We start from the raw sequence: 24590 nt of genomic DNA on the forward strand, positions 1-24590 counted from the left end.
CTTGCCTTGTACTTACATTTAGATGTATTCGAGATTACATTGGTGAGCAACTGTCACTCCAAATTAAAGGTCCAGTTTACCTTTGGGAGCAGTGATTTCAAAAATATTCAAGATATCACATTTGATGCATATTTGTAGGTCTGTTGTATCACAAAACATCCTACCATATAAAATATTTGCAATAAAGACTAAAATATGAGGAGATATCAGGATTTTTCTCAATAAACCATAACTGTATACGGTTTAGTCTGGAAGCATTCTTATACTATTATTCACATTTTGCGTATTAACAATACTTAACATCGATTATACGGATTCAAATTTTTACAGTGGTTGTTTCTATCCCTAACTCACATTTTAAAGCACTAATGTTTGGTTTTTGTTTCATCTGCAAATGGTAAATTATGCCTTTAAGACATGATGGCAAGCAAGCATGTAGTTGGCACAGTGTACTTTAAGAGTAATGCCTTCCCATCACACCTCTTGTGTTAAAAAGAGGGAAGATCTACAGTGATTCTATAATGATGAATGGTGATGATGAAATTTCTATCAGTTGCTGAAATGTTTTCTAAACCAGCGATCATGAGAAGGAGATGCTGCTTGTGTTCATTGGTAAACCATATTCCTTCTAGCCAATAGGAACACCTGAAAATGATATCCATTGCAAAACTGAAAGCCATTTTGCTCAGAGACAGTGACAATGCTTGCATGCTTTGTTTCAGTCTGACTCACTGGCTGATGTTGTAGATGTTCAATGCAATACACTCCTGGACATTATGGACAACTGCAGAATATTCCACTCTGAAGACAAATTGACTCTTGAAAACTGCTCCAAGAACATTATCTCCTGCTGATATTTCCACCTTATCCAATGCTGAACAAAAGAGAATTGTTCTGGATTTTGGGTATTTCCAATCCCCACAGTGATATTACTCATGCACTCCTGAGTTACCTCTCTTTTATAATTGCTTCCAGCCTGAGGGAGGGGGTTAGAACTCGAGGGGAATATAAATCCTTTATGATGCTCTTCAAAGCAATGCAATATTAAACTAGAGAAGCACTCTGAGAGCACAGACCTCCGCCAAGCAGCCCATTTCTATGTACTTGTTCTTCCATAGAGATCAGTGATCGATTTCCACCCACACGTACTATGCATGCTGTAAGTCGCCTGATTTCCCAATGTAGAAGCCTTTTGTTGCATCATCAATGTCCAGTTGCGTTGCCCGCCTTGCCGTAGTAGAAACTAGAGCACGCACTCTAGTACGCTTACATGAAAACCTAAAAAATTGTGCAGCTTGAACTCCCATATTCATTGACCATACCTACCAAAATATCCAAAATCCTTCATAAAATCCACAAAAATTCATGGATCACTACCAAAATTTAAACGACAAGTTCACCTTCATACATGTGGATTGAGTGAATGCATTAATATTAGTAGAACACATCAGTGAACGTTTGGGGAAAATCTGACAATCTGTTCGAAAGTTATGCATTTATGCAAAAGTATCTGGGCAGTCACTGCTGGATGAGAAGACTACTACAGTGTATGATGTCACATGCATACAATGATATAAGGAAAATATAACGAGAATTTCACAAAATTTAACTTTTTGATAAAAGTGTACATTTCCTGACTTTTCACTGACGTATGTTGAGGGTAATATTATTCCCCTTGCCTTCTGAAGGAGGGAAGTCAAGTGACCTTTTATTAAGCGAGTAAAGTGAAAATATGTTGAATTTTCTTTATATTTTCTTTATATCGTTGTATACATGTGACATCACAAGCTGTAGTAGTCTTCTCATCCAGCAGTGACTGTGCAGAAATGCATGAGTTACTGAAAAGGGTATGAGTAATACTTACAGGTACTACTGTCATTCTCACCATATGGTGAGATCAACTCCTGGGTGTACTGTTTTTCTGTGGTGATACTTTTCTCCCAAATGTTACACTAGCGTCAAATCTAGACTTCAACCGACTTGTCAGGGTAGTCCAGTTCAAAGTTGATGGTTATCTAAGAGTACAAATATTTGAAAGTAAATTGAACATGTGACTTTTATATTACATATAGTATATTGGCTGATGTAGCACCTGGATAACATGTACGTGTAGTTTTATAACGTGAAGAGAGATTTACAGGCTTTAAAATCTATATTCACTGAACGTTTAGATGAAGTATCTACACAAATGTGATTCATCACTAATTCTAAATGCAGCATTTATTTCAAACAAAGTTGGCAATGTTTGTTGACGTACAAATATCAGTTTCTTCCGTTCTAAATGTAAACTTTACATCGAAGATAATTGAAAATAATTGTCTAAAATGAAACCTACTCGACTTTGGCAGAATATCGAGCCAAAGTGACAGAGATACATACCAACACAAAGATACTGGAAATAATGATACATAAATGCTATTTACCATTCAAACGATTTTGAATATGCAATAAAAATGTCACCATCAATTCAAGTTAGCAAAAGCATCAGGAAATTAATTTCAGCCTTCAAATTTGGTTTCTATCACAGTTTGGATGCAGAAATATTACCATCTCCAAAAAGTGTAGAAACGCCTAGAAGTTTTTAGAAATGATGAAGATAGTGAATGATATCTTTCAAGAAATTGCATAGAGGTTTCTGAATGAATGCAGATTTACCGCTTTTTGTCTGTGACCTAGCAGACTTTCTTAAAATAGTAGTCTGCATGAATAAATGGATGATGAGCTTGTAGTACTCGGGTGAGGGCATAACCCTTTGGTGTCCTGAAGTCTTCCTCTAGAATATAATTAAGTTGTAAGCCAGCTTTACAGTCTATGTATGATTTGAATACAGGTTGCACAGCTCTCCACTCTGCGTCAAGAGGTGGCCACCTAAACTCAATGCACAGGTTGATCAAGGCTGGCGTTCCCATCAATGCTCAGGACTTCAGTGGCAAGACAGCTCTCCATTGCTCTGGTAAGTCTGTCTACAGAGACTGTATAAAGAAAAATAGAAAACCAGCATTAGTCTGGTCAAGGATACCTTTAAGCCCGCCGCACACTATTTTGCCCCGATTCACCGGTCTTAAGACCTTAAGAATGGAAGTGTGATGTCACAGTCTTGCCAGTTTCCAGTCGTACCACTGGGTCTTAGCGCCAGTCGTAGAGATTTGACATGTTTGAATTTCTACGACCGGTTGTAGGCTTTCAGCCATTCACAATGCAGTAAAATGCAAGCGCACGCAGTGCGCACTGCGTGCGCTTTACAGTCGTAAGCCTACTTGTAAGGTTCGGTCATATGGTGTGCGGTGTCCGGTCATACGACTGGTCTTAAGACCCAGCTTTTGGCTTCAGACTTTAAGACGAGTCTGATCGTGTAGTGTATGGTGGCCTTTAGTCCTGTACCAGAGTGAATTGTTCAATTGCTGTGTACTTTCTAATCTGTATAGACTTTTTCTGTCTGCTATGCAGGCAACGGCGTAGCCAGGATTTCATCTTGGGGGGGGCGGTTAGTCTGCGAGGGAGCGAAGCAACCGAGCGAGCGGAGCGAGCGAGGGGGGAGGGTGTGGGAGGGGGGTGTCCCCCTCCCACGGTGAGAGCTTTTTGCATTTTGATGTTGTAAATGGTGCAATTTGATGCATGTTTTTGCGCGTTTCATAGACGTGAAACAGTCCCACTTGTTTAAGGTAGCAGTTTATTTTGATGTAGATTATTGAACAATTTGCCTATAAAATGGTATAATTTAAATACACTTCTTGTATTGATTCTTTTCACTAAATATCATGAACGCGACTAAACCCGAGCGAGCGGAGTGAGCGAGGGGGGAGGGGAGGGTGTGGGAGGGGGGGTGTCCCCCCTCCCACGGTAAGAACTTTTTGCATTTTGATGTTGCAAATGGTGCAATTTGATGGATTTTTTGTGCGTTTTATCGACGTGAAACAGTCCCACTTGTTCAAGGTAGCAGTAAATTTTAGTGTAGATTATTATTGAACAATCCGCTGCCTATAAAATGGTATAATCTAAATACACTTCTTGTAGTAATTCTTTTCACTGAATATCATGAACGCGACTGAACGTGAGCGAGCGGAGCGAGCGAAGGGGGAGGGGAGGGTGTGGGAGGGGGGTGTCCCCCCCCTCCCACGGTGAGAGCTTTTTGCATTTTGATGTTGTAAATGGTGCAATTTGATGCATGTTTTTGCGCGTTTCATCGACGTGAAACAGTCCCACTTGTTTAAGGTAGCAGTTTATTTTGATGTAGATTATTATTGAACAATTTGCCTATAAAATGGTATAATTTAAATACACTTCTTGTATTGATTCTTTTCACTGAATATCATGAACACGACTGAACCCGAGCGAGCGGAGCGAGCGAGGGGGGAGGGGAGGGTGTGGGAGGGGGGTGTCCCCCCTCCCATGGTAAGAACTTTTTGCATTTTGATGTTGCAAATGGTGCAATTTGATGGATTTTTTGTGCGTTTTATCGACGTGAAACAGTCCCACTTGTTCAAGGTAGCAGTAAATTTTAGTGTAGATTATTATTGAACAATCCGCTGCCTATAAAATGGTATAATCTAAATACACTTCTTGTAGTAATTCTTTTCACTGAATATCATGAACGCGACTGAACGTGAGCGAGCGGAGCGAGCGAAGGGGGAGGGGAGGGTGTGGGAGGGGGGTGTCCCCCCCCCTCCCACGGTGAGAGCTTTTTGCATTTTGATGTTGTAAATGGTGCAATTTGATGCATGTTTTTGCGCGTTTCATCGACGTGAAACAGTCCCACTTGTTTAAGGTAGCAGTTTATTTTGATGTAGATTATTATTGAACAATTTGCCTATAAAATGGTATAATTTAAATACACTTCTTGTATTGATTCTTTTCACTGAATATCATGAATGCGACTGAACCCGAGCGAGCGGAGCGAGCGAGGGGGGAGGGGAGGGTGTGGGAGGGGGGTGTCCCCCCTCCCATGGTAAGAACTTTTTGCATTTTGATGTTGCAAATGGTGCAATTTGATGCATGTTTTTGCGCGTTTTATCGACGTGAAATAGTCCCACTTGTTCAAGGTAGCAGTATATTTTAGTGTAGATTATTATTGAACAATCTGCCTATAAAATGGTATGATTTAATTACACTTCTTGTATTAATTCTTTTCACTGAATATCATGAACGCGACTGAACCCGAGCGAGCGGAGCGAGCGAAGGGGGAGGGGAGGGTGTGGGAGGGAGGTGTCCCCCTTCCCACGGTGAGAACTTTTTGCATTTTGATGTTGCAAATGGTGAAATTTGATACATGTTTTTGCGTGTTTTAACGAGTTGAAACAGTCCCACTTGTTTAAGGTTGCAGTATATTTTGATGTAGATTATCATTGAACAATTTGCCTGTAAAATGGTATCATTTAAATAATCTTCTTGTATTAATTCTTTTCACTGAATATCATGAACGCGACTGAACCCGAGCGAGCGGAGCGAGCGAAGGGGGAGGGGAGGGTGTGGGAGGGAGGTGTCCCCCCTCCCACGGTGAGAACTTTTTGCATTTTGATGTTGCAAATGGTAAAATTTGATGCATGTTTTTGCGTGTTTTAACGAGTTGAAACAGTCTCACTTGTTTAAGGTTGCAGTATATTTTAGTGTAGATTATTATTTGACAAATTTGCCTATATTAATGGTATCATTTAAATAATCTTCTTGTATTTATTCTTACACTGAATATCATGAACGCTGTCTGTTCAGCAATCAAACAGAAAAAGCATGCACACGAGGGTGCAGATAGGGGCATATCCCCTCCCACACGAAGGTGATTTTGCGTTTTCAGACCTGAAATTCAGCGATCTGGTGCAAATTTTTGGTGCAATACTTTTTCATCGAAGTGTTAAAATCACGGAATTTAGCTCTTATTCCGAATGTGCACTATCTGTGTGTATGTATAAAGTCTAGTGAGGTAGAGCTTAGGGGAAGGGGGATTCCCCCATTTTTAGAATTGAAATAAAGCGATCTGGGTATAGCCACAGTCCACTTCTATGCATGGCGGAGGGGGGGGGGGGGGTAGGGGCGGGCAAGCAGGAAGAAGGCGTGGGCGAGTGTTATCTCCACCCTTCCCTTCCGATGGAGCTTTTGCCTTTTTAAGGTTGAAATTGAGATATCTCGTATACGCATATTTGATGGAATCAACATTTGGGAAATCACAAAAAAAAAAAAAAAAAAAAAAAAAAACTACTGATGGGGGGGGGGGGACTGAGGGAGGAAAGGGTTGATTAAAAGGGGAAATTCCCCTTATACATGAGGGAACCTTCAGTTTTCGGAATATAAGTGATAAGTCTTGTGCACTCAGAATTATTCATTTTTTTTTTTTTTTGTAAATCTAAAAAATGTACTAAGCTAGGGAAAGAGGCACAGAGGGGGAGGGTTTGGGAGGGGGATACCCCCTCCCAAGCACGAGAGATTTTGCGTATTTTGAATTGAAATTCAACGATCTGGTGCACACTTTGAGTGAAATATTCACAAAAATATCTTATTTGATGAAAGGTTGCAAAGGAGACCCGCTTCATGTGCATGCATATAGTATACACACATTTTTTTTCCGCCTCCCAAATCTCCGGTCCAAATCTTGGGGGGGGGGGGGGGCGACCGCCCCCATCGCCCCCCCCTGGCTACGCCAGTGTATGCAGGTTCCATTCATAATGTGCAAAAACTGACACAAAATCAATTTTTCTGCTGTAAAAGTAAAAGTTGATTAGATCAATAGGTATAGTGTCCGATGTCGAAGGTTGATGAAATTAGTAAGTAGCGACTGATGTCGAAAGTGTTGATTAGGTCAATAGGTATATAGCGTCTGATCTAATAATTATCAACCCGTTTAGGACAGTTTTCTTTGGCAAGTGAACACCCCCACATATGGACAGGTTTTCCAAAATTGAGCCTGAACCAAGGGTTGCTAAGGGGGTTTGACTTACGGTCCTGCTCTACTTAATCATAAAATTGCCGTGTATGCGGTGTAGGAATCTGCTTTCTGATTCATGGTGAATAACGACGGCCTATGAATAATATAATGTCGCTTACCCCTCAATCTGTGTTCACATGCGCGGTTTGAACTACATGCACTGTACGATCATCAATTTACGTTCCCTTGTCAACTCAAATGAAAAATAGCACCTATTACTTCTGACCAACACACTGTGGCGATGGTGTCGCAAATTTCAACTACACATTGTCCAAAATTTACTAATGCACGGAGGCAATCTTTTATGGAAACTATAATCTGTTGGCCACAAGCCTTCGAAGTTGTTTGATGTAAGGCGATCAATCGAGGGATTGTATACAGCCTTGCATGCTTACATTTACACGCCTAAAAGCATAGCGAGTAAATCTTGAATTGTGGCAATAACAGCAGCACAGGAACCCACTCATGACTTTCTATTGTTCCCAAAATTCCTTTCTAGAACTGGTCAAGGGATTTTGGAAACAATAGGAAGTTCATTCATTCTGTATATTAAAGATACAATATACGTAAAGCTGTGACACCTGGCTTGTCCCTACTTGTATTCAGGTACGAAGCTTGCGTGCCCGTTTACAGAAACACCCGGCTTTATTTCAACACTAGATAAATCATCAATGGCGATGTCTGTTATAATGTCACTAGAATTGATGATACTGTTTTATCAAAGTCGAGTTTCACAGACCAACATTCCACTTGAGTTTGTTTCCTGGTTTTGTTTCAACAATTCCTACAATGTTGACAAGAGCCTGGGATGTTCAATATTCAAATAAATCATTGCATCTTTCTAGCAATCTTTGACAACTAGTGATGACTAAAACTGCATAATCTACACTTTTGCGATACCTGCCATCCACACTGAAGCTTTATGGAAAAAGAAGTATGCTTTCTGAACTATCTGTCATGATTGCCCACAGGTTTCTGTGGGATGCATAAAAGAGATGCGGGAGTCCATTAGTGATTTTATTATTGGGGTTTGATGCTGTCATTTTTCTGTACAATCTTACAATTCATTTTCAACTCTAACGTAATGTCAGGAAGATATATTGTTCACTTTGTATCAATTGAAATAAGATTTTAATAAGATTGTAAGGCATACATATAATAAGCCATCACCAACCAAAATTAGTATAGTTATGTTTATTATTTTGTATTGAAAGAAAGAATAAAACATCTGTTCAAGTCATTTGATACAACATGTATGAGCTCTTCAGAGGAAACATGGGAGCTGATAATACAATGAGAAGAAAAAAAAGAAATAAGCTGGTCTTCTAAATTTTGTTTGATGGACAGTAATGTGAACTGCAAATGAAATATAATAGTATACACAACCAGGTTTGCCTATAATCTGTGTTTTGGTATTAACTTTCTAAATAATTATGTATCTTTCTAGATTTATATTTGAGCAATTCCATGTGATGGGTGTCATGGGGTGAAAAAGTAAATTGTTATGTTGAAACTTGCCACCTATTTTATTTTAAGTATACTTCTGGGCATGTGGAACAACCATTTTTTACACTAATATACCTCCAGAATGGCAGATATTACACTTTAAAGTTAACTTACATTTTCATTTAGAATTACATTGAAAATGTACTTGAATGTTTGAGTTGAATCCTGCCCGAGTATACTCGGGACTCGTCCTCAAAGGGTTAAACTAATGTAACGTGAGTAACGAAAATACTGAAATAGTTTCACATCTTAATATTCCCTTGGATTTAGAATGTGCCAATGGAAATTTTCTACATACTGCCTCTACCAAATATGAAAAATGGTGAAAGAGTTGTAAACATGCAATTGTATTATAATGACAGAGGTTCAAAAATTGTAACATGAGTAACAATGTAACGTGAGTAACAAGGGTGTAACGTGAGTAACAATGAAAAAATCACGAAATACAAAAATATTTCTACACCAATGACAGCAACTATCTTTTTGTGTGACTTGAGTAAAGTGAGGGAGCATAAAGACAGTATGGTCTTTTAATAACCTTACATGACCTTGCTTGAATTGGTTGTTAACTAATACTGTAAACGCGGAAATTTTCGCGGTACATTAATTTTCGCGGATTTCGCGCTACGTTCGGCTAGCGCGAATTCAAAAACGCGCGAATATATCTTCACAATTTTCTATGCACATTTTGAACGGGATGAATTGTGTGCGCTTCATCGATGATACTGCTACGTAGTACAATGTACAGGCATGTTTACGCTACTAGTACTGTGCGAAGAGACGATAGATTGCTGTGTACTGTAGCATGCATGTGTGCACCACACGCACCGATGCTACATTCCCCCGTGACTACCGTACTACATTCACAGCTGTACTACGTATTTGAGTGCTTGTACTCGCAGTCGAGCCGCTCGCTACGTCGCTTGTCGTACGCTGGCATAGCAAGCTATGTAGCAGAGGCTTTGGATGAAAGCAGTGAATGTGTACTACAGTAAAGTAACCTGCTGCGGAGCGCGAATTTAAGAACCCGCGAATACGTTTTCGAGCCGCTCAGCGCGAAAAATTAATCGCGCGAAAATGTTGACGTTTACAGTAGGCTAAACAATTGCTATCCAAAGAAAAGCTTGATTGGCAAACTAGACAAACCAGATGTGGCCAATAATCATGGACATTATAATTTTTTTTTCTAAGTTCAAAGCGTTACATTACATATCTTTTCAGATATCAGCTATGGATAACTTTAAATCCTTTTTGTAGGCAGCTTGATCTTTTTTTTTAATGCGTAAGGTTGTAACTTGTACAATATTGGTAATTGGTTAGTGGAGCAATCATAAGACAGATGGAAATGTAATGTTGCATCTTGATACAACTTTCAAATGAATTGTAAGCATAATAGATAAACAAAAATCTGTATTATATGTGATGTAACTTTGAGCAAGAGTTGGCATTGTCTTTTTTTACAATGCTATTTTTTTTTTGGGGGGGGGAGGTTAACAATAATCATTTCCTGTCAGCTGGTAAATAGTACATATACATGTGTGTTTAGGACATTTACAAGAATTGTCAGTGTTACAGTTCTTCATACATTATTCTATGGGATTATCAACCCAAAATAATGACAATTGCTTAACTACAATAACTTACTCAAAGTTAGAATTCACCAATCAGATACAAGAATAAGTTAAATTAGATTATGAGGTGGATCACTGTACAACTTTGTATACAATGTACATCTGTATATAGCAGGGCTGCCAAACTAGAGTGAGAGTTTAGAGTGAAGTGTGAGGGAGCAAGCGACCAATCAAAGTGACGGTGGTGGGGAGGGGGGTTGGGGATGGTATGGAAGGACGGTGTTTCCCTCCCCCCCTTTCCACTGGAGGGAAGTTCATCAATTTTGCATTTTAATTGGTGCATTAGGTGCATACTTCAGTAAAGATTTCAACAGATGCCATAGAGAAAGTGTGCTTGTGGGAAAATCTCGAATGTTTGGGCTTGGGCATATTGCACGTTCGAATAATCAGGAATTTAGGGACATTACTTCTTCTTCTTTTTTAACATACTGTTTTGGGGGTTAAGTGTGAGAATTCTTTTATCAGAGTTAATTAAAATTTGGTGAATTGCATGAGTCTCATACTAATTGTGCAAGAGTTGGCAGCCCTGACATAGAGTGGAAAGTCCACACTGGTAACAGTGGCTGGATGTAATTTGTAGACAGTTATGTTATTTCCAAAGTAGTTTCCAGTCTAGGAAATCAAGTGTTTCACTCATGATTAAAAACTGCTTACATTTAAGTTCCTGTGAAAGGGAATAGAAGGAGAATATGTTATTACACTGCATGAACTAGTGTCTACTACTTTATATTTTCTTGCATTCGGTTTGTAGTGGTTACTTCGATTCTGAAAAGTAAAATATGTGCCATATATGACCGTATGACAGTGGGAAAAGTATGAAAGAGTGCCAATATTGTTTTATTTTAGGGACAAAACATCTGTAGAGGTTAAATACATCAAAAGCATAAACTTAGTTTCCAGCTAATTCTCATGGTCAGTTATGTGGTAGTGATTATGAGCTGATATGTAATGTGAGTAATGTGTAACATGAGTAACGACGATTTTGCTATTGCTGTCAAATATTTCCAATGCTCTCAAAATTTTGACCCCCTATATTTGAGTACCACAACAGGAGTTATATACTGTATAAGTGGTTATTTTCGCGAATATCGCGAATCACAGTTGGATCGCGAATGTAACAACACGCGAAAATGTCGCCATACACTAGATTAACAATGCATGCAAGTTAGTGTTGGTATCAATTCGCGAAAACAACATCTCGCGAAAATGTCTGTGACCTTCTAATTCGCGAAAATATCTGTACACGAAAATAACAGCTTATCAGTACCATACAACAGTTGTTTGAAATACTATCCAGTATGAGGACACTTTTTGAATAAGGGCATGTTTGCTTTTTAGGTCATCCCGAAAAATGTAACGTGAGTAACAAAAGTATTTTGTCTTTATTTCCTGTATGGATGTGGTTAGTAAAATTCTATTAATATTGCATGGTAGACTAAGGACTTGTGCATCTATTGTAGAACAGAGCGTCTCTCAAACCTTCCAGTACAAAAAAATATGACAAGCACAATATGCAGAGACGCCTAAAAGTGTAACATGAGTAACGAGGAATTGCCCATATGTATATATATATATATAGATATATATATATATCTATAGATACACTCAACCAAAAAAGTAAGTTCGCCCCTAGCATATTAGGATAATATGAAATCTCAAAAAGTATTTTACCAATTTTCATAATTCAAATGGGAATGGATAGGGAATTTTATTACTCATAACATGAATGGCATATCATTGCTACCAGATATCATTATTGGTGTGAAAAAAAAAATGCATTTTATGTCAAAATGCATGGAAAAAAGAGTTGCACTTAAGCCTTATTGATTATGGACACATCTTGCCTGACAGATGTCACCCTTGGTCGGCCACTTCTTGGCAGATCTTTGACCTCTCCAGTTTCCTGAAACTTTGCTCTAAGGTTCCTTATGGCATTGGCCAAAACCCCTAGTCTCCTGGCCACCTCCTTAACCGGAACCCCTGCTTCAAGGAAAGCTGTAGCTGTCCCTCTTTCAAAAATTTGCAGACGCGGCATGATGCAAAATGGCCATAAGCGCATTAATTTAATCAGCCCAAAAGTGGAATTAAAAAGCACATGGCTTCGACCAACAGTTTCACATTGAAAAGGCCTATTGTTTAAAAAGTATGCATAACATCTGTTTAATAGGGAAGCACATTGTACCTGAAGAAATTCCTGAGAATTACATAACAATTCAAAAAGGTCATTTGCTAACTTGCATGAGGAAATGTACACAATATGCTTCATATAACCTTAAGTGCAACTTTTTGTCCCATTCCTAGTACAGTGTTCATCCCAGAAACCCTCAATTCTCAATGCTGGAATGGTCAGAAGCTATAGCAGTGTGTAATGTATGTGACACACATGTGACACACACATGTTTGTTACATAAGTGATTAACGGACGACATCGAAATTAGACCATACTCATTGGCTGGTGATGTCGTTGGTTGATCCAATGAGCGACAATGTCCAAGCTTTGATTAAGTTCAATAAGACCTATAGCAGGGCTTGACACTAACGGTGGCCCGGGGCCACCAAAAACGCACGTCGGGCCACCAAAATTTCAGAAGTGAAGATTTTGGTGGCCCGATTGGGCCACCAAAAAAGTCGGATGTTTGCCTTTTACTTTTGGAAATGGACAGCGGTAACAATCAGCTCCGTAAGATGCTAAAATAAATGTCAGATGTTTGCTTATATGTACTTTTGGAAATGAATAACGGTAAGATTCAGCTCTGTAGGGTTCTTAAATTAATGTCAGATATTTCATTTTGCGTTCGGAATTGAATAAGGATAACATTCGGCTCCGGAAGATGCTGAAATAAATGTTGAATGTTTGCTTTGACGTTTGGAAATGAATACTAATAATATTCAACTCCGTACGATGATAAAATAAATGCTGGATGTTTGCTTTTACATTCGAAAGTAAATAGCAATAAGATTCAGCCCCGGAAGATGCTAAAGTAAATGTCAAATGATCCCTTTGACATTTGGAAACGAATAACAATAATATTCATCTCCATGTGATGATAAAATAAATGTCTGACGTTTGCATTTATGTTCGAATGTAAATAGCAACAAGATTCAGCACCGGAAGATGCTAAGATAAATGTCGGATATTTGCTTCGACGTTCGGAAATGAATAATAATATTCAACTCTGTACGATGATTGAATAAATGTCGGATGTTTGCTTTTACTTTCGAAAGTAAATAGTAGGGGCAGTGATTTTCCGTTTCAAAAAATTGCCTTTTCCGTTTCAGGAAATCATGAATTCCGTTTCAAGATGGTGAAAAAACGGAAATTCCGTTTTCCCATATGAATTGTACATACAAAAAATGCAAATTCCGTGTACATGTATTTGCATGCAAAAATGAACAAAAATTAAATGATTGCTATTGGAAGTTTGTGTACCTGTATAATCACGTATACATTCATACATGTTATGCATAGTGTATACCTGATGATTTCCAACCTCTGTACCACACACCCATGAAGACAAATGAAATGAAACATCAGTATTACAATTCATTTATTTTGACAGTCATAACATGCTGCACAGGGCTCTCACTTAACTTTTTTCCTTGGTTGCCAGCCGGGCAACTTATAGAGTTTTTTAGGTTGCCAAATGGCGGTTTAGGTTGCCACAGTGATAATGTTTGTAGAGTATTGCGTAATGTGTAAATCTGCAAGGTTAATTATGGCGATGATAAGGAGGGCTGTTTACACTGCTGTTTACACGACTGTTTACACTGCTGTCTACAAATTAAAAAATATATACAAAGTGAAATAAGTCTCTGAGTCTCAACTAGTGACTTTAACTAGTCAAGTGTTTTTATTCCTTTAGAAGCTGCAAACAGAATACATGATAATCAGTTTAATAAGCAGTGTTGATAAAAACTTCAGCACTAAAAGAACAATCAATCTATCTAAATCTTTCTTCAGTCAATACATTGTAATGCAGTTATTCATGCTGTGGGACATTACATATTTGTGTATCACTATCAAAGCCTGGCCTGCAGTATCAACAACTATCATTATGTCTTCTTTCTTGACTTGCTAGTCAAGTGACGTACTACTGTCTAGTCAAGTCTTTTTATTCCTTCAGAAGGTCTAAACAGATAAAAAATTTCAGCACTAAAGGAACAATCGATTTATCATTCTTCAGTCAATAATCCAGACAAGAAACTAGCACTCATTTCACTCTGATCTTTCCCCACCCTGGCCTCGGTCCCCCCCCCCCCCAAAAAAAAAAGAAAAAAAAAACACACGAGGAAACACACACACACACACACATTGCAACACAACAAAAACCTCTCCCCTACACCTTCCCGATTTCCGTGTTTCTGTCAGGTGAAACGACATGTTCAAATACAAGAATAAAACAACAGTAGATATTGATTGAAACTCGACACCCATTCATGCCAGCCAGGCCAGGCTGCCATGTATCTTCAAAGCACATTCCGACAGCTGGCTGGCAAACCACATGGCAGAGGAATTCGCGCGCGCGTGTAAATTGCTTAACTGGAGGGAGGGCTTGGAAACAGCCCCTTGGTGATTAGTCTGTGAGTTATCAATAGCAGACCTTTTGAACAATTGCAAACGTCATGATGCTATTTTGTCTTCCTTTTGGACTGAAAGAAAAACATCAAAAAGACAAGTTGAGTGTCACAAATTTTTACATAGCCATGCAAAAAGATTACTGCACTCATGTCATGGCAAGAAATGAATCAATATTCCAAGACAAATACAAAGCAGCCTCGGGTACTATATAGACGGTGACATCAAGACGCCATGCATTCAACCATGCACGTTGGGGAGCAACAGTTGGAGTTGGCAGGGAGGGGTGATCCTTGAGTTTGTGAGAACTTCCCGATACTCAGTGACAACACGATTGTGACAATCTCAAAACAAAGCTGAAGCTTCTTACTGGTCTCACGCCCAGCAAATCTGCGTGCTACTTCTCAATTCGAAGGAACATTATCTCTGATCTGTTGAGTTGTTTTTGCTGATTCTTAGGAACTTTTCATGTCTGAAGTTCAAATAGATGGTTGCCAAAAATTTCATGATTCACAAAGCTTCTGAATTTACTGAAACGTTGCCTACTGTATTCACTTGAAATGTCAAATTTAGAGGGTACAAATCAATGTGGATGATCATCCACATAGATTTGCATCCTCTAAATTTGACAAATATTTCAAATGCATTTAGAAAATATTTCAGTAATTTATTTTAGACTGTTGATGCTGCAGTAAAAACATCAGAAATTTCATATGAACTTGGAAGTGTTAGGATGAAGACAAAAAAAATCTCGGCAGAAAACAAATACATGTACAAGTCTTTTTTATTGTCACTGGCAGTCACATTTGTGTTTTACAGATTGATAAATCAATAGGTATTATAGTATTGTATTACACATAGTTACAATCTCATGAAAAATTTGACATTCTAACACCTAAATTAAGGTCATCAGATATCGCAGGAGAGTGATTTTAAGGAGCTTAAATGAAAGAAATATAAAATCATTACATTTGTAATCCTGGGTCTTCGCCCTGGGGCTTCGACTTGAGCTATCTTTAATTAAACATTCTTTCCCTGTTCATCTCCAACACCCCAGACAGTTCATGACCTCGAAGAATGCGCCAGTACGCGCGGTTTCTTCTGTTGATTGGTCTCGCTCGCTCTCTCTCTCTCCACCCCTCCCCATTCCCCAGTCTGGCACCTTGGCATCGTGGGGTTTTTCTTTTTTTCTGCGTGAACTTGGTATTGTAGTTGGTGTTCACTCTTTATCTACTGAATCATGCATTGTGCGCTGTGCTCCACACACGACACATGTGGAGCAGGCAGGCATAGCAAGTCCCCACTCAACTCAACTGCTGGCAGCTTACCGCGAGCTGAAAACAGCAGACAGTTTAATTCTTCTGTTGCCGCTACTTTTACTGCCAAAATACTGGCTTTATCATCACACATTATTCGGCGAGACACACATTGTGTTTTGGAATATAAATGGACTTTCTTCTATGGTTATGATTGTTGATGTTGGATTGAGTAAGTGTTCGACAGTTATTGAAACTCAGTCTCCGTAGTCTGTGAATATCGTGGACATGTAATAATGATTAATTTACAGCTTCTGTTGGATTTATTTTTACTTTTATGTGTTTTATTTTGTTGAAAAGTGATTTTCCGTGTGGATTATTTTTTCCGTTTCAAATGGCCGTTTCCGCGTTTTCCGTCCGTTTTCCGCGATCACAGAAAATCACTGTCCCTAAAATAGCAATAACATTCGGCTCCGGAAGGTGCTAAAATAAAATGTCAGATGATTGATTTTACGTTCGGAAGTGAATTGCAGTAATATTCTCCATACGATGCTCAAATAAATGTCGGATATTTGCTATTACATTTCGAAATGAATAACAGTAACATTCAGCTGCATTTGATGGTAAAATAAATGTCTGATATCTGCCTTGACGTTAGAAATGAAAAACAGTAACATTCGGCTCCGTACAATGCTAAAATAATTGTTTCATTTCGCTTTCGGAAGTGGACAGCAATAAATTCGGCTCTGTACGATAATAAAATAAATGTCGGGTGTTTGCTCTTAAATTTGGAAATAAATAACGGTAATATTCTGCTCCGTATGATGCAAAAATAAATAACAGATTGTTGCTTTTACATTTGACAATGATTAATGGTATCAATTTGCTCAGTTAGGTGCTAAAATAAATACAGTAGCGGATGTTTGCTTTCACGTTCGGAAATGAATAAGGATAACATTCAGCTCCGTAAGATGCTAAAATGAATGTCAGTTAATTGTTTGCTTTTACATTTGAAAATGATTAACGGTACAACATTCGGCTGCCGTAAGGTGTTAAAATACTAGTAAATGTTGGATGATTGCTTTTACAATCAGAAATGAATAACGGTAACTCTATTATGCCAAAACGAAATGTGGGATGTTTACAAATGTCTGCAAATACTCCCACTTTACCATTTCAAATGTAAGTTTTGACCACTTTATAGGCATCAACTTTTATTATAATGTACAAGCCCATTTGCTAAATCTTAGAACTCAGAATAACGGTAAGATGATTGAATTTTCTATTCATTTATTTTAGACGTGGGTACCTGTATCACTTCAGTGATACTTAATATTCATTCTTCTATATGTTTAGTAGGACCGATTTAGTTTTTCTGGATTTTTTTTTTCAGACCACCACATTTTACTTTCGAGCCACCAGAAAATAAAAATCAATGATTTTTGGGGCCCGATTGGGCCACCAAAAATAAAAGTTAGTGTGGAGCCCTGCCTGTAGTCAGATAGTAATGACCAATGTCGAAGGTTGCTAAAAATGACTATTAATTCATGGAATCATGTTGGTGGGTATATTGATCAGAATATATACGATTTCAAAGGTTGATTAAATGAACAATTTGCAGCCAATGTAGAAGGATGATTTGAAGTATTGTGGCTCACCAAAGTAATAATTAGCTGACGATATAAAGTGGAATACAACTTTGATAAGCGGACGATGTCAATGTTTGAATTATATTCAGCAATAGTGGATGCTGTCTGTGATGGGTTCATATGATTGGTGATTATCAAATGATTTTCAAGGATTGATTTATGCCGCCACGAAGTGGTGCCGGAGGCATTGTTTTCGGGTTGTCCGTCCTGTCTGTCCGTCCGTAATGAATTTTGTGGACAGCGTAACCAAAACACCTTTTGAGGTATCCTAATAGAACTTGGCATGTATGTGTATTAGGGGGTGAAGTTGTGCTTATCAACTTCTGGGTGCACATGCTCAAGGTCAAAAGGTCAAGGTCAAATGCTCAAAATTTCACTATTTCCCCCATATCTATGCAATGCCTGAAGATATTTTCTTGGAACTTAGTGTATACATGTACTACCCAATTAAGACTCTTTGGTAAAAGTTTGGGGTCATGAGATCAAAGGTCAAAAGGTCAAGTAAAAATGTTAAAATTTCACTTTTTTCTCCATATCTTGGAAATGGTTTAAGGTGTCTTCATAGAACATAGTATATTTGCATGTACTGACTGGCAGTGATTATCTAGGGAATTTGGGGTTCATGGGTCAAAGTTCAGGGTCAAAGGTCAAGGGCAACACTTCAGAATTTTACTATTTCCTTAATATTTATGCAATGCCTGCAGAATTATTTTTTTTAAAACTTGGTTTATGCATGTACTAGGTGTTTCAAAAAACATTTCCCACTTTTGATACTTAATAATTCATAAACTATGTCAGATAACACTGTCATTGATATGAGTGATAGCTGAATAGTGTACAATTTTGCAAGAGGTGGTTTAGATATGAAAACATAAATCAGTTTCATGAAATCTATGATTAATTTCACAGTTAGGTTCCAGATTTTGCCCTATTTTCAACTCTCTGTACAAAACTTTCACTTTGCACAGGGGTCAATGGGTGTGTATGGGAGTGTGTGGTTAACAACCTGACAATGGTCCTGAACAAAGGCCAGGATTTGAATGCTTCATTATTTATTCATGAAAAATTCCACTATCACAACTAGTCTTTATTCAGCCTCTGGCACAACTTGAGTATGGAGTTGAAGCCTGGAATCCCTATGACGTTACTACCATCAACCGATTGGAACAGGTACAACGAGCTGCTGCCCGTTTTGTCTACCAAGACTATAGACGTACATCTCCTGTCACACCATTACTATCTAAGTTGAACTGGGACCTGTTACACACCCGCCATCTTCTTGCGCAAGCAACAATGTTCTACAAAATACAACATAACCTGGTGAACATCTCCTTCCCAGCCATCATAATCCCAGCAACTTACATTGGCAGAAATGACAACCTCCTCAAATACTCAGTCCCGGAAGCCACAATTGATCCATACAAATATTCATTCTTCCCAAGAACAACAAAACTGTGGAACCGCCTACCATACTCTACAGTTACTTCAAGAACACCTACTGCCTTCCAAGAGGCTGCCCTCCCATCTATTCGGAACATGCAGCCCCCAGTAGGATCTTCTGAAAAACGAAATTACAATGAATACCTTCTGTTCTGTCGTAAACATGGTGACAGGAAGCAAAGAAAATCAATCAGAGTATACACTTGTGTATATGGAGCCTTAAATAAATCTACAGTGTAGCAAATCGCCCCGATGAAAAATGCTGCTGAACTCTTCACCAAAAATGATCTCTTTTATCGAAAAAGCGACAAATTTGTCAGACTATTAGTAGACAGTTGTATTAAAATGAAGAACTTTAGATCATTTATGCTTATTTACATCCCAGATTTCGTGATAATGTGAAGCAAAATTTGAAAATGATTGCCAGCTGGAATGAAATGTGGTGTTTGCAAGCACATGGAAGCATGTGCTTACTTTTTCCACGTGCATGCATTTCACCCTTAACCATGCATGAATTCAGACTAGCAGTGCCCAGGGCAATCCACATGAATTATTGATTAAGCATTCATGTGCCTGGGAGCGCGAGACTGACGCCTAGTCAATAGGTGGTTCAGGCATGTCCATTGTTCAGGGCCATTGTCAGCACACACTCACATACACATCATTGGTTCCTGTGCAAATTCATTTTTGTACAGAGGATTAAAATTTGACCAAAATCTGAAACCTTACTTCAAAATCAATTTTAGATTTAATGAAACTGATTTATGCTTTCACATCCAAATTACCTCCAACAAAATTGTACACTATTCAGCTATTATTCATATCAATGACACTTTTATCGGATGAATAGTTTTGGACTATTAATGATCAAAAGTGGGAAATGTTTTTGAAACACCTAGTGTAACCCAATAGATATTCTCCGGAAAGTTTTTTTTTTTCTACCAAAAAGGTCAAAGGTCAAAAGTGCTGATCTTTACTTCTTCCTCCATATCTCATAGTCAAGGCACTATTCCTGTAAGAGGCTTAATTAAGGAGTTCGTTCAACCCACCCCGCAGAAAAGGTTTGACCAGACAAGGTGGTAGATGGGACCTCTATGAACATCCCCAGGTAGTATGTGGTTCCAAATTGTGGTGTCAGTAGAAGTTTACTGGCCACTTTTCATCATGATTTGTTGGAACAAACGTAAAAGAGTCTGCGCACGCCAAGACTATCACACGCACCACTAGCACTGCTACAGGCGCCAGTGCCAGTGCTGCGTGTAGTAGTCTTAGCGCGCATATACTTTTTCTTCAATAAACAAGGGTTTTGCAGCAAACTAATTTTTCACGCCAAGCTGGGTTCGGTGTAGTGTAGTTTCTAGCCGTTTTTATTTCGTCTTTATTTCAAGAGTTCAAGCAAGCCGAGTGAGAGCGCATACCCGGTGATTGTGACGACCGAATCGCAATCACTGGGTGTGTGCTCTCACTCCACTTAGCGCAATATATACAGCGGGCCTTCTGCATAATACACATACTGCAACTCAGAGAAATAAAGACGAAAAAACGGCTAGAAATTAAGACTAGGGTCGGTAAACGCTTGTCGCTATTTGGGGCACTGAAAACGACAGACTCACACAGTTTTTGCATTTATTTCATGAAGAATTTATCAAAACTGCATAAAACTATATATGTATATGTTGCTAGAGATGTCATCCATACAGTGGGATTCATTGTAAGTTATAATATTGTGTATGGTTACCATGGTAACCGGATGCCTAAAGGTGACTGGTAACCCCCAAAATGCCTCCTGCTGCTGCAAACATTGTTGTTTTTTTAATCTTAGATGCAATAAAAAAAACACAATTTTTTATTGATTTTCGTTAAAAAAGTTTTCCCTGTTGCCATTTAAACCAGTATTATCCAATCAGAATTTAGTTCTCAATAACTCGAAACTAAAGCCCATAATTTCAAAAAGCTCAATAAGCATGTCCTTCCTTCTGCATAAAGTGTACGACATCAGGTATATGTGAAGAATATTTTGAAGCATTCTCAAGTTACAGCAAAATTTGCAAGCAAAGGCATAATAAACGGCCATTGAAAGAAAGATATCATTTTCGAATAGTAAAATACATGAAAAAGTTGCATCCGTCGTACTTTCAACACAAATTTGACTTCAAAGTATAGTTTTTAATAATGTATGGACACAAATTTCCCTTAAAAATAAGATGAATACAGAAAGCAAAGCCAATATTCTATAGTAGCTCTTTCGAGTATTTACAGAGCGATGGTTATTCAAAACAATCCTGGAAAAGAGCAGAGGAAAGCAATTGATTGTTTATGTTCTTAAAGGAAGTTTATTCAAGAATACCGATAAATTCCTTTCTAAGAAGGAATATACATGTGTGCTGGATTATCCATCAAAGAATTAAGTGTATTTTTGTGTTCGTTAACTATTGTAATATATATATACATATATATATTGAATAAAATGAAATATCATGATATGTAAATTTTATTCAGAACGTGCAGTAATGAATTAATGCTGAAGAGAAAATGAGGGAAAATCTTGGGCGTCTTTTCCCTTTTTATCCAGACTAATTTTACAGTGTAGAACTCATCTACAATGAGTGATGTGCACGAAAGGCAAAAGAAACAAACCTGTCTAAATTCCAGATATTTTTGGGAGTTACCAATCACCTGTAGGCATCCGGTTACCATGGTAACCACGCACAATATTATACCTTACAATGTATCCCATTGTATTGCTGACATCTCTAGCAACATGCACATATATAGTTTTAAGGCGTTTCAATGAATCCTTCGTAAAATAAATGCAAAAACTGTGATAATTTTGTCATTTTCAGTGCCCCAATAGCGACAAGCGTTACCGACCCTAGTCTTAATTTCTAGCTGTTTTTATTTCGCCTTTATTTCTCTGAGTTACAGCTTGTGTATTGTGCAGAAGCCCGCTGTATTGCGCTAAGCCGAGTGAGGTGCATGCTCAATGACTACCACAAAAAAACGGTTCGGGTGTGTCACAATCGCTGGGTATGCACTCTCACTTGGCTTGCTTCAACTCGGAGATATAAAGACGAAATAAAAACGTCTGGAAACTACACTACACCGACTCCAGCTTAGCGTGAAAAGTTAGTTTGCACGCAAAAACCGATGTTTGTCGCGGAAAAAGTCTTTGTACGCTAAGACTATAACACGCACCACTGGCATTGGCGCCTGAAGCAGTGCTAGTGGTACGTGTAGTAGTCTTAGTGTGCGCAGACGCTTCCTCGAAGAATATGGTCATGTCGCAACTAAAATGGCCTGTAAATTTCATTGATACCGCAATTTGATATCACATACTACCTAGGGGTGTTCCAGAGGGTCCAACCGACCACCCCATGCAGTCAAACCTTTCTGCGGGGTGGGTTGAACGAAGTCATTTTTCTGGGTCGCTGCGCCTGGACTATCAGAAGTGGCTTAAGTTATCCTGAAACTTAGTACATATGTATGCATGTTCTGCCTGTGATGACAGTGATTCTCTCATGAATTTGAGGGTCAAAGGTCAAGGGTCAAAGGCAAGGTGAAAATGGTAACAATTTACTATTCAATACAGAAACTGCACTTTTTCTCCGTACCATGAATATTACTCAATGCATAAACTTTTGAAAGGGTCAAAGTCAAGTAAAAATCCTTAAAATCCCCAAATGTATGCTCTCCCATTCATCCGATTAAACCAAGGTCAAGGAAGATGAACATTCAACATATTTGTGAAAACATGTCATTTTAATATTTTGCCAATTTTGCGAAAATGTAATCACACATTGTCCACATGTACTATAGACCTATTGGGAGAATCATGCATTATGGCGGAGGCATACCAGTCGCCATAGCGACATTTCTAGTCTTTATTATAACCAAGGGATGATAGGAGAGTTAGAATATACAAATTTGTACTAATACACTTTACCATTTGTGCGCCTGAGTGCTCGGGCAGATTTGGGTGTTTAGACAGGGCTGCACACTGGCGCCGGTCCGACGGTCCCAGACCGGTAAAAGTCATTGTTGGACCGGTAACTTTTCAGGAAATCCACAAGTTACCGGTCCGACCTGACAGTAAAAAAATAGCATTGGCGGGGTTAGTAGAAAGAAAAAGAGCAGCCCCGATCAGGGAGAAATGGAATGCAATATACCTCATTGTTCAACAAGTTTTACGCAAGTTTTCGTTTATGTCTACCGGTGCAATTTGTACAGTAAACATAATTAGTTTTGAGCATTAGCAGTCGACACTACGATACGGTTATTCGCGCTCGCTTGTGCATTGGCGCTGCATGCTCAAGCACTACCATCAATACATGCAAAGTATATACAATGTACGGTAACTGCTGAAATGCATACCGGTATTCCCCGACGAGTTTGATTGTTCCGTTTGCTTGCGATCGGCGGTCATGCCAGACAAAGAGTATGGATAGAGGCGCACGCATTTCTGTGGTCATTTCACTCATTATTTTTAACGCAAGATCCGATCCCGTTTCATAAAACTTGTCATCAGTGACAAGTTGTCATAGATGTGACAAGCTACTGAAATCCTCGCATCTGATTGGCTGAATGCAAATTTGTCATAGAAATGTGGCAGTTGTCACTGATGACAAGTTTTATGAAACGGGCCCTTGAAGATCCCGGCTTCGCAGCAGCGTGGCAGTTGACATGTTAGAACTAGTTTACTTGTACCGATTTTTAGAAAAAGTAAAAAAATATTCAGCGGTAAATAGATCTGATTGCGTTCATTTTCATTTCATTCCTTCAGAATGGTCTCATAATGAAGATAGGCGCAAAAGGATCACGAAATCGGCCCTGCCGTGTACCTGTCAAGACGCATGCACAAAATGTGACGAGATTATCGGGAGGAAAAAAAATAATTCATAAAATCATCGCAGTCCCGTTGAAATTTGAGGAAACAATGGGCGCAAAGAGGATCTTGAATTCGGTCCTGCATGCCGTGTTGGTTATCAAAAACGCATGCAACAATGCGAAGAGATTAACGGAATAAAACTAGGCCTAAAGAACACATTATCAACCCTTCTGGTGCGTGCATCACAACAGATTACAGCCTAAATAATTGACGAAATCATCGCAATCCCGCTGATATTTGAGGTAGAAATAGGCGCAAAAAGATTGTGATATTCGGCCGAGTCGTATACCTTTTAAGAACGCATTTACAAAATGTGAAGAGATTATTAGGAGAAAAATAAAGGACGCGTTTTCAACTCCTTCTGGTGCGTGCATCATAATGATTAGAGCCAAATATTAAATCATCGCAATCCCATTGAAATTTGAGGAAACGATAGGCACAAAAAGAATCTCGAATTTGGCCTTGCATGCTGTGAATTTTTCAAAAAAACGCTATGAACAAATGCGAAGAGATTTTCAGGAGAAAAAGAAAGAACGCATTTTCAACCCTTCTGGTGCGTGCATCACAAAAGATTACAGCCGAAATATTTCATGATATCAACGCAATCCCGCTGATTTTGAGGTAGAAATAGGCTCAAAAAGGATCATGAATTCGGCCGTGTTGTATACCTTTTAAGAATGCATGTACGAAATCCAAATAGATTATCGGGAGAAAATGAAAGACAAATTTTCAAT

The 24590-nt window shown here is 38.6% G+C and overlaps 1 protein-coding gene across 3 annotated transcripts in view; it reads left to right on the plus strand.

Moving 5' to 3' along the window:
• The window catches only part of LOC139725047 (uncharacterized), a 508769-nt gene that overhangs the window by 63991 nt on the left and 420188 nt on the right, over positions 1-24590 (plus strand). For all 3 annotated transcript variants that reach the window (XM_071636133.1, XM_071636134.1, XM_071636135.1), the window contains exon 5: positions 2831-2953. In XM_071636133.1, the coding sequence (XP_071492234.1) occupies positions 2831-2953 (123 nt within the window). The remainder of the gene's footprint in view (positions 1-2830; positions 2954-24590) is intronic.

The sequence above is a fragment of the Diadema antillarum genome, unplaced genomic scaffold (genome assembly GCF_040938485.1).
Source record: "Diadema antillarum isolate AM-2024a unplaced genomic scaffold, OU_Dant_1.0 seq00000013_RagTag, whole genome shotgun sequence".
Classification (NCBI taxonomy): Eukaryota; Metazoa; Echinodermata; class Echinoidea; order Diadematoida; family Diadematidae; genus Diadema; species Diadema antillarum.